The sequence below is a fragment of the Gymnodraco acuticeps genome, unplaced genomic scaffold (assembly GCF_902827175.1).
Source record: "Gymnodraco acuticeps unplaced genomic scaffold, fGymAcu1.1, whole genome shotgun sequence".
Lineage (NCBI taxonomy): Eukaryota > Metazoa > Chordata > Actinopteri > Perciformes > Bathydraconidae > Gymnodraco > Gymnodraco acuticeps.
The window spans coordinates 3,536,940-3,548,777 of NW_022990699.1; the positions used below are offsets into that span (position 1 = coordinate 3,536,940).

At 40.4% G+C, this 11,838-nt stretch overlaps 1 protein-coding gene across 3 annotated transcripts; it reads right to left on the bottom strand.

Annotated features, from left to right (window-relative positions):
* Positions 1 to 674: 674 nt before the first annotated feature.
* On the bottom strand, positions 675 to 11,452 carry etf1a (eukaryotic translation termination factor 1a). 3 transcript variants are annotated; one of them, XM_034230769.1, is made up of 11 exons: positions 11,221 to 11,452; positions 10,736 to 10,846; positions 9,280 to 9,455; positions 7,274 to 7,413; positions 7,007 to 7,145; positions 5,482 to 5,672; positions 4,428 to 4,557; positions 4,129 to 4,317; positions 3,964 to 4,028; positions 3,723 to 3,870; positions 675 to 1,767 (listed from the first exon to the last, which is right to left on the bottom strand). In XM_034230769.1, exons 2-11 carry the CDS (start codon positions 10,819 to 10,821, stop codon positions 1,685 to 1,687), a joined length of 1,347 nt encoding a protein of 448 aa, XP_034086660.1. In that variant the 5' UTR covers positions 10,822 to 10,846; positions 11,221 to 11,452; the 3' UTR covers positions 675 to 1,684. The 3 variants fall into 3 exon arrangements, with proteins under 3 accessions (XP_034086660.1, XP_034086662.1, XP_034086661.1); XM_034230771.1 differs by having other exon boundaries at positions 11,225 to 11,371; XM_034230770.1 differs by having other exon boundaries at positions 10,970 to 11,267.
* Positions 11,453 to 11,838: the final 386 nt, after the last annotated feature.

Here is an 11,838-nt window from a genome sequence, read left to right on the forward strand (position 1 = left end):
GCATAAAAGCATGTCAGAGTTCACATCACAACTTTGAGTAAACATGAAACTGCATGAGCATAGATGGAAGTAATCAAAAAATAATTCTAAGAACTCTTTATAAGGCATATTTCCTCATCCCTTACCTTTGTTCACGCTTTCCACATGAATCCCACAGGCGTTACATACGGTTGGCTGCTCAGTCAATTGAGTGTTAATGTTAAATTACTCATCTGATCATCTGAAAACTGTATCGTCATCTTCACAGGACCTTTTTCACGGCTATAATGTGCAGGATGTTGAGTGTCCTTCCTAAACAGTGCCTATTCTGAGAATTCATCTAAGAAGGAGCCTTAGTGCAATTTGACTACCGTATCGTGTCCTTCGAACCTATGTAACTCTTTCTGTAAACTAGTTAATGGATGACTGTGTGGTGTGTTTCACATGGCCATTTTTTAGAAACCGCTTTGTGAAGCTCTGTCACCTTTTCTCAACAAAGCATTAAGAACAACAACTCACCTTTATCTTTAGGGTTCCCTAATAGAGGCAAGCACCACATCTGATTTCCCCAATCAACACACTCACACATTGTTTGTAAAATATCAACTGGAATGAATCAACTAATTCAGATTTTAAACAGATGTCTCATTACAGAAAGCTGTGACTAATTTTAAAATGAAACCACACAGAAAGTATTTCAAAATTGGGAAAAGGATTTAAAAAAAATAAAAAAAGTTCATCTCATTATGACTACTTCATCTTTTGTCAACAGGGAGACCAATGATTACCTTTAAATTGATTTGGAATTTAAGAAAGCAAAGTTATCAGGCCTTTGTTTTCTGCAAGTTAAGATGAATTAAATTGTAATACGAAGAGGTGGATCCTGAGAAACCAACAACAGAATCACCTAAAAGCATTCATGCGTACTTATCACTAACAGGAGAACAATGTATTCTTTTTAAGTCAGGGAAGCAGAGGAGGTCCACTCTGCCAGGAAGGTGACAGACGCAGCACAGGATTGAGACCAGAGCAGATGAAGAGGTAGCAATGGTTTTCAGCAGTTCAAATTTAATACTTTGTCCCCCTTTCTCTACAGAAACCCAGGTAAAAAAAATCCCCCACTCTCATAAAATACAACAGCAGCAGTTACCAGTAAAAAAATGAAATGCAAAAAAAAAAACCAGGAGAGAAAGCATAGAAGGGATAAGAGAGAGAGAGAGAGAGAGAGAGAGAGAGGCATGATGAAGCAAGAAGGGAAAATATATTTTCTATATGCGAGGAGTGAGTCCAAAGTTCTTCTTCAGACCGGGTCTGGGAGAGCGAGGAATCTGGGAACTTGCTGTTGTGTTCGTTCAAAATGGAGGGTAGGAGAAAAAAAAAAAAAAGAGAACAAAATGAGTCGAGTCCAATCCAACTAGGGGAAGGAACCAGCACTCTAAGGCAGGGATTTATTCAGGAAGGGCTTTCTCCCTCTCTGGATGAAAGAAAATCTCACTCCTCTTCAGCCTGTGTTATACATTGTGTCATGTGTGTACAGATGAAATGTATGCGCAAGTTTGTGTATGCAACAGGTAAATTGGAAGGTGTGTCTGTCATACATATGGTCAACACGGTGGCACCTCTCACTTGCTGCAAGAGAGGTGGCATTTTTCTTTCCTTCATTCATTCCTTTGCTTTTCTTCTCCCAATATCAGTCCCCGACTACCTAGTAGTCATCCAAATCAAAGATCTCATCGTTCTCTCCTTGGTACTCCATGCCCTGGAAATCAACCCTGTACCGCAAGATACCTGCGGAGCACAGGGAAGACAGATTAGCAATGGGGTAAAGATAAGATGATTTGCCAGTTTATGTCATGTTTGGTTAGATTGTGAGAACATTAAAAGGAACAATTTCTATTAGGATAAAATAATCCCTCTTTGCTATGGCGGTGGGAGTTTTGTAAATATAAAGCACAAATTCATGAAATCCTTTTATTTGACTACTTACTGAATAAAAAAACAAAACATAAAATGTACTTTTCATTTGAGGAAAATAACAGGAAACTAATATTTATCATTTCCAAATTCAAACGAGTGCACCGTTATCACCAGCTCTATAGTTTAGGAGCACATGGAGACCTAAATGAACTGCTAAATATTTTGGATAGATAAATGTTTGAGGCAACCTTTACGGTAGGGGTGCAACAACTAATCGACGACCAAATTATTTTCCAACTAATTAAGTCGTCGACTCGTTGGTGACGTCATCACGTGTGTTTTACGCGCCGTTGAGCTCCACCGTTATTGGTCTTTTTATCGGTACTGGAGACATTTAAAAAATATATGTCATATGTATTATTGCTACATAAACATTATATCGCAGTCTTAGTGTCGCCAACTCGTTTCTAATATGCAAAAAGACAAATAATGCGTCTGATGTATTTTCGATCTTTCCAATCCAGACAAGATCTCTCTCCCGTCTGTGTGCGAGGGGGCGGGGCAGTTTACACACACGCGGCTGCTACATGCAGCAACACACGGCGGGGATGGACGTCTTGAGGTGGACAATGCTCGTTGCCAATAGTGCAATAAGTGTTTAGCATGTGAGGGCGGTAACACGAGCAATGTGTCTAAACATTTAGCAAAAGTGCTCCACATCCAGACGGAGAAATGTCTTTGACCGTCTTTCTAGCAGCTCTGTAGCCCCATCCACGAGTAACGTTTCCACGTCAGGTGTTATGTATGCTAGCAGCAACACACGGAGTTAACTACATTATACAAACATGGGTTAATGATTAGAGGTAACAGAGTCATTTATTTTGTTAAAGTTTCAGCTATTCTGTTTACAGTTCTGTCATCAGATTATTTAATATGATTTGTTAAAACACTGTTGTTTCTTTTGATGTGAAATATTATTTATTTAATTTAAATAAAAAGCAATGTTCATTTTGTTCACAATTTGTTAAGTTAATTTAATAATGTATGTATTTTTGAATCAAGTGTTTATCTTTATTGTCTTCATTGTTAGTTTCCACATGCCTAAAACAACCTCAAGCTAAATAAGAGCGTTTGAGTAATTGTGCAAGGCATAATAGTCGATTAATCGTTTCATTCATCGATTATCAAATTAGTCGTTTGTTGCAGCCCTATAGTACGGTAAGGATACTGTGAAACTATTTATTACACACCAAGTACTTTTAATTTGCATTCATTATGCCTAAATTCTTTACTTTTCCATCCACCATATGTCACCTCAAAATAATCAAATGACAGTAAAAAGTGACGGGGTAAAAAGTACATCAAGTGGTCAAACCAGTTAAAGTGAATGCGTATAACTTTGCTCTGCTGCATGGTTATTTATAAAGTGATTTGCAAAAAGAGGTCCAAAATAAACTATTTTAAGCCAAATAGGCTATACCCATAAACTACAATGTTTAGATCAAAGTCTTTAGTTCATGGAGATAAGCCAATGATTATTAATAGCCTGTGACATACTTGGAATCCTTAGCTCTGGCTATCAATGTCTTGATTGTTGCTGAACTCAACATAAAATACATTTAGGTGGAGCAGCTTCTTTTAAAAGATTTGTTTGTTTTTTTTATTGGGAAATGATTTCACTTAGTGAGCAGATGTACTTCTCTTCAACTACAGGAAGTTACAGGCCCCATGTATCCTCAGGTTTCCATTGTGTTTTCTCTCTACTAAGTCACATACAAATCAATTCCGCCCTCATAAACCCCATCATTAAACATCAGTGTGCTCACCCCCGATGCCTCCGAAGCCCTTGACAAACTGGGACCCTTCCTGGCTCTTGTCTGTGACTATCTCAAGCGTGGCTCCAAATTTCTTGTAGTTGTTAGCAAACCACTCCAGCAGTGGCATGCTCTCGATCAGCTCATGTTCCTGCCCCGTCTAGAAACACAACCAGTCAAGAACAAATGGCATGATGGGTAATTGGTTTAACTTAAATCACAAGCATTTGTCATTTTTGGTGTTTGTGCTCACCTCCTTGTCTGTGAAGTGAGACTTGTCTTTCTCCTGCTCTGGCGTCAAGTACAAAGTCTTCTCATCTGAAAACCCAAAGGAGAGACGTGAATATTTAAGCATCATAGCAGAATGTTATAGCAGAATGTTCAGGTTTTGTTTCTCAGCAACTGTTTGATGGTATACTTTTGGGAGGCAAACCGTTCTCGGCCCCGTTGCTCTCGGCCCCATGTAGACGTAGAATGTAACGCATGGTGTCCAAGTTCTCGTAGACTATGAGGATCTCTACGGCTCCCATCTCCAGGGCTTTGAGTGTGTCCTCCACGCCAAAACAGTACTTCCCCGTGTCCTGGCTGATCTCGTCGAAGTAGCGCCCTGTAGAGAGGAATGACTGTTTAGGAAAACCTCACCACAACACAAGCTTACCTTTTCTTTAGCGGGCACTGGACATGTCTAATAACAGTTGTTCCAATAGGAGGACTCACCTATGAGCTTCTTCTCCTGGATGAACTTTACATTAGAGAGAACCTCTGCTGAGAGCTCAATAGCCTGGTTAAAACCATTCTCTCCTCCGTAGGAGATGTCCACCAGCTTCAAAACCTTGGCCTGTAACCTCTGTAGAAAACACACACACACAAGTTAAATACAAGTTACAGATACCAACACAGGCATAAAGGGATGTTACTAGGGCCCACTTCATGTAAATAATATTTATAATAATAATAATAATAATACATTGCATTTCAAAGCGCTTTTCCAGGTGCTCAAAGACGCTTTACAGTGGTGATAAAACATGATAAAATAGAATTTAAAAGTTATTAAAACAAGATAAAATAACATTTAAAAGTTATTAAAACAGCAATACAGCATAATTCACAGATTAAAAGCCAGTCTGAAGAGGTGTGTTTTGGTCAGTGTTTTGAAAGTGGGGGGGTCAGTGCAGTCTCTGATGTGTTGTGGGAGGGAGTTCCAGAGGGTGGGGGCAGCGATGGAGAAGGCTCTATCCCCCCAGGTTCATTCGGATTTATATCTAACCCGGCAGCTTTATAACAAAATCACTGAAATGTGAGATATGGTTTAATAAAGGCTATCAACCAAAATATGCAGTCAGCAATCAAACATTATGCTTTTGGGTTTTTTCCAAGCAGAGCTGTTGCAGGCTCATTGAACAGTTACCAGTGTTAAGATGCTATTGCTCGATGGTTAGAGCACTCAAAGAACTGCAGTACTAAGCTCACATTTAACTTACTGTTGTTGATAAATATCAATATTTAATCCTCTTAACATAGATCTTCATTCATCAGCTGTCCCTTACAATATAAATAGTATTGCTACACATGTATATAAAAGTAACTAATATTGAGCTAATAATATACCCTAACCCTGTGGTGCATGTCAACCCACAGACAGGAGCAAAAAAAGCAGCGCTGCATTAATGATTGTTCAATAGTTTAAATAAACTTATATAACCATCATCAGATTCTGGATAGCAGTTCAATCCTAATGCTATAACATCATTAATACTTAAACGTAACTTACTGGGTCAAACATGTCCGACTGGCTGAGCTCAGTCTTGAAGTCAGCAGAGCCAGCCAAGACCATTCCTGCCACATTTACTTTGTCGTTGGAAACAAAGAGCTGGACAGCCGTCTCAGCGACCTTTCTCACGTAGTTGTGTCTCTTTTCCATTCTCAGACGAGCAAAACGCAGAGCAGACTGTCCTCCTCTGCCTGAAAGAGAGATAAAGAACTTTAGAATGTTTTAATTATGGGCAAAACTAAGAGACAAACTATTCCAGAGAAATATTTAAATATTGATCTGACTATTGTGTGTAGATAAAAATATCCAAAGTTTAGTGTGTTGTAGTGTTAATTTCGTTGACTAAATCTATGACGAAATATGTTCGTCAACGACCTTTTTTTCCATGACGAAAACGAGACGATGACGAGACGGCACCGACGGCAGTAAACAATAACTAACGAAATCATCATGCAATATCGTTGACGAAAAGTGACGAGACGAAAATGTAATTCACTAAATAAAAACTATGCCAAAATCTCTGTTTACTTTCGTTGACGAAAAATGAGGAGACGAAACATTATCAAAGATAACGTTACATCTCTGATAGTCAGTTTTTCTCCCAGCAGTTCCATTTCCGGTGCTGCGCTGGGCAGCAGCTGTGTGTCTGTGCTGCGCGCGGCGGTAGATTTGAATTACACCGGGCAGCGGCACAATATGAACTGTCAGGAAGACTCGGGTCTAACTCATGGTCTAACTAACCTTATTTAACAGAAAATGAAATGGCAACAGGGCTTGGGAGCAGTGGTCGCACTCGCGTTAACCGAATACCCCCCCGTCAGCGCGAGTGAGTGATAAATTGTGCACTCGACGGGTAATAATGGATTATGACGGAAATGTTACGATCCGACAAAATGACTGACAACGAAAAAGTCTAAAGCCACCACTGCTTGGGAGAAAGAAACGATGTGATATTTGGGCCCATTTTCGCTACAATGAGGCGGAGAAAAAAAGCGAATGCATTGTTTTATCAGAAGGGAAGCAATGTGGCCATAACACAGCTGGTAAAAACACCACAAACCTGAGCAGATACTCTCTGCAAAGCTTCTTAATCATTCAACCTGTGTTTTTCATCAAATAAGGACAAGATATAATCTTATTTATATATATACTAAAATGACAAATTATTGGTTTTGGCTAGACTAGTTTGACTGAAATGTTCTATATAATCTGATGACTAAAAAATACTCAACAGTTTTTATTGACAAAAAGTAGACTAAAATAATTAGTTTTCTTTGACTAAAGTATGACTAAAATGCTCAGACTTTTAGTCGACTAAATCTTGACTAAAATGTTTACTGTTTTAGTCGACTAAAATAAAACTAAAATGCTCAGACTTTTAGTCGACTAAATAAAAACAGGATGAAGGTGACTAAATATGACTAAAACTAAAAAGGAAATTTAACACAGGACTAAGACTAAAACTAAATTAAAAAATAGCTGACGAAATTAACACTAGTGTGTTGTGAGTTTTGTGGGTCAGTACCGTGCTTCTTGGGCAGGTCCACGGTGAACTTGTGAAGCACCTCCCTGGTGTTGCCCTGCAGTGTGCCGAACAGCGCCCCGCTACCATCGATCACAATAAAGCCAAACTTACTGTCGTCAGACAGCAGGGCTGTTAGTGCCTGCGTAACGGGAGAGAAGAATAGATTATGAGTATGTGACAAAAAGAAAGTGCCATAGAAGTACTGACATTGAAGTTTGTACAAGAAAAATATCATATGCAGACACAAAACCAAGCGAAAGATCTCACCTCGGTGTGGAACTTGTTGTCGCAGAGATACAGGGAGGTGTTGATTGGCTTAAAAGGCTCAAAGTCGATATTAACTTTCTTCTCCTTGCCCTCGTCTGTCACAATGGTGCCGCAGTAAACAACCAAACCATTGGGTGGCACTGACAAGAGAGAAAGGGCAGAGAACAATAGTTTAGACAAACATCAGGTTTTTGGATGGTCCTCACTTAGTATGTGTTGGATACACATTGGTTATTATTATTGTATAAAGCCATTTTAGGTAAGCTTCCACTGTATATATGTGCCAGATTTGCTCCAGTTTGTGACTCTTAAAATCTCAGAACCAGTGCCTGGATACGGTTCCAGGTTCCTGCTGTGCGGACTGAGGCTGGAAAAAGGAGTCTTTTTTATGATGGTCCTTGGTCTTGGAATGACCTTCAATCAATCCTCAAACTGATGGCACTTGTCCCAATAGCATGTTTTAAATTGAAGTTGTCTGAAGTCCTTACAACCAGCTGCTCTTGCAGTAATAAGTAGTGCACCTTTCTTACTGTCCCAAATGTGCACAATGTAGTGACTGCTTTTCGTCTTTTGTTTTCTTAGTTGTGTTTTCTGTATTTTACATGTTTGTGTTATGTGTAACGTTGCTGCCTTCTTGGCCAGGTCAGCATCGAAAATTTGATTTTATCGCAATGCTTTTTTATCTGGTTAAATAAAGGTTAAATAAAAAAATTACAGATAAAAATTACAACATGCAGTTTCTGGAGAGGCCAGTAGAATTATCAATCTTTCTCTAGTACATCACTGCACATGTTCCGCTTTTAGTTGTCCCTGAATCACTTTTCTATCACGATGTTGAGTAAACAAACGGGTTCCTTCTCACTTGCCTATAGCAACCTACTTTAAATCAAATGCTATTAACAACACATTGTAATATAGCATGAACACCACATATGTGACCTGCTCTATCGAAATCAGTCGCATTGACCCGAAGACACATTTTGAGTTGTATACACTGTTGGAAAGAGGATATTCCTAGCTTTCTAATGATATCAGGATTGTTGTTGTACTCCAAATATTAAGCGAAATATGTCACATTATATAATGACTGTCATCAAGTCATCATTTTGAGAAAAAGGCCTTCAAAGTGTTCTCTTCTCTGGAATCCATCGATCTGATTGGTTATTAGCGGAGCAAATGACCAAATACTACGGAGGGAAGATATTTTCGTTTGAATTACTGGTCTGGGGGAAGCTTGCGAGAGTGTGTGTATACGTGTGTGTGTAATTTTGCGTTTGTGTGTATTGTGTTTGTTTCCCGGGGAAAACAGTCACGAGAAACACCGGCTGTTGTTATCCCTGCTGTGACGTTAAGTTACTCCGTTCTCCGCTTGTAATTATGCCGTCACAAGCTTCAAAGTTGTATTTATCATCTGAATTTGCCGAAACAAGTTTAATATTCTGAAAGCCAAGACTTTGTTTAATTGAAATCAGATGAAAACAAACTGTAACGGACCCTGCCGTGTTATCTATGATTACTATACTCTTACATTCATAATGTCAGCCGGAGGGAGGGGGGGCGGCACTGCGGAAGAGCAGATTGCCTGTCATCTTCCCTTTACAAGCTTAAAGAATGTATTTATCGTGTGAGTTTGGAAATGAAAGTTTGATATTCTGAAAGCCAAGACTTTGTTTGTTTAAAATCAAACAAAACACCCAAACCCCGAAAAAATTGTTTTTTTACGTAAATCCACGTTTATTTTGAAATGAGCCGTTGCGACTTCCGACTGATTTCGATAGAGCGGGTCACATATATTAATGGGAACCTGTTTATGGTCCATTGAGACAAAGCTGATGTACATTTAAATGTATATAATTTCCAGTTCAATCTAGATTCAACTGTAACTGGCCTTTACCATAAACACAAGGGTATTTCTCTGTAAAGACATTATTTTCCACTGCCCCTGAAAACATTATCACAGATGGAAGACAGCAGGGTTTTATTTGGGTTTTTGTTGTAACACATACCTTTGTTGTAGAGTTTTAGTCTTTGCTGTACAGAGGTGATGGCCCCGAGTACTGAGAGCCTGTTGACTCGACTCTTAATGTTGGAAGCAGTGCCAAACTCATCTGCCAACATCTTGGCCACTCTGGATATCTGGTCCTTGGGGGGGATGATCAGTGAGATCATACTGGTCCCATTTCTAGAAAAAGAGGGATATGATTTAATGTTAGTGCTCACATAAATACACACAAGATGCAATGTCTAACAGCTTGCATTGTTGCTTTACCACTTCAAGAGTCTAGCAGAATAAACACCACAACAAAGGATTATTATATCTGGGAGTTAGTGATCTAATGTAGCTACTGTATACATCAACATTGATTATTTGGAACTGCAACTTTGACTTTGTATACAACTTGGAGAAAAACCTACGTTGCCCTCATCTCATTTTGTAAACACACAACTTTTACTTAAAAAGTATCACCTTGACAAGGCCTAAAATGTTGAGGGACAAACTGGGTGGGCTTTCAGTTAAACAGTATACAATATCTGCCCTTGAAGCAGAGGACTGTTTCAGTTCCACTGCTACTCACTCTCTCTCCCCCTCTCCATTCACTGCCAGTCAACAAAGCATACCAGTACAGGCTGACACTGCACACATACAGACATAGGGCAGGTAGCAGCAGCTGGATGAATATAGGGCAAACGGTCAACTGTGTGTGACATGGCAGGCGGTGGTGCACAGGACAGCAGATTCTGCGCAACACTAGACGGCAAGCTGTCGCAGACCAAGATACAAGCAAGTGTAGCAACACCCACATTTCACATGTCGTGTTTGATCATTCAAGAAGGCCACAATGTCCCCACTGGCAAGCAGCTGATATGGATTCATTTTAACAGACCGTTTCGTTGCTAGTAGAGCTTTAGTTTAGTGTGACGCTTATCAGCCCGCTTGACATGAGTTGAATAACCTGGAGCTGAAATAAAGAAGCTCTGTCATATAATCCTCGGACGAGCGTCATTTGAAGTCTGCTGGAGCGAGTGGAAGTCACACTGTAAACTAGCCGGCTTTCCTCTTTCATCAACGTGCTCTCTTGATGAAGACACCCATGGCGGCCTCTTTCCACAGATGACGTCTATTAGCCGGTCTCTTTAGCAACACAGCTACATTACCTGCGTTACACGCTTTGTGGGACTGGAGGCATCATTCTCCGTAATGACAAGGATACATCAAAAGTCACATTGTTCTACATTAACACGTTTCCGATCTCCAGACGGGTTAAATGTGACAGCAGTTAGCGTTTAGCTATTAGCAAGCTATAACCAATAGCTATGGTAAGCTAAGTTAGCCATGCTAAGCTAACCACTCCCCAATTCTGCCCCGCTTATCCAATCTCCAGCTGTTGCAGCGCTCAACATTCACACCATCACAAAGCACTGTTTTACTATTTCGTCTCACAGCTCAAATCCGTCCCTTACCCGCGGGCAGCTTCCAAACTCTTGATCAGCTTCTTGATTTTCCATATCTCCACGTTCCTATCCGCCGCGCTGGGGTCGTCCGCCATCTTTCTGCTGTAATCGGTTCAGCACCTGAAAAGACGTGAAAAGGGAGAACAAAACATATTCAGTGAACCGGAAATGAAAGAGATTGGCAGAAAGTTATAGTCCTATTATGCTGGCAAAATATGTGCCCTAACTAGCTGGACTAGGTACCTCTCCAACCTAACGGTGCAGTGTCCGTTAAGGCACCTGACCAGTAGCCTGGCTGCCTGAGAGGGAGAGCCTGAACCCGGCCTGCCTCTCTCAGTACAGAGCGCGGAGAACAACGGGCCTACTCCTGCCAGGCCCTAAAGCCCACCCTGTTCTTATCTAATACGGCCTACTTTACTCTGTTCTCCCAGAAACCAGCTGTCAGCTTTTAAGACCCTTCGTGTTTATCTGTGTAAATGGAGCCTGTACGGTACCTGCCTCGGACAACGCCGCTCCGCTCCGCTATCTGACCGCTGGGCTACGTTGAGTCGGTGGTCCGAGGAGTGACGTTGCCTTCCAACCGGTTTCTCTCCTCCACACGCTGCGCGTGGTGCAAACGACGGGACTCACATGTAGGAGGTGGTTTGAAATGTGGCGTTCACTTCCTGGAAACCACCTAGAAACCAATAACAACGCTTGGCTCGTACGTCAATCATAACAATCTAAGCAACGATTGGAAAGACGCTAAAAGCATCATCGAATGTGGGGGGGCCTTTAGAACTTAGCATCATGGGACTTGTAGTAGGCCTATGTTGGTGTACTGTAAGGGGGAGATCCGCTGGCAACTTTTAAAACACATTTACCAGATGAACCAAGTTAATTGTCCTTTCTTTCTTTTCTTATTTTCTACGAGAAAATACATGTCCTTTTTAATTTCTTGTAAGTTGAGGAACCTGCGATCTAAGTTTTTCATACATTACATTTTACACCATAGTTGTGTAGGCCTATATGACAATATAGCCTACCTTTGAATCTTGAATCTTTGAATGTCCTGGTTTTAAGACTGTTAGAAAAATACAGAAACAATCATTCTATAACATGAAACATGTATC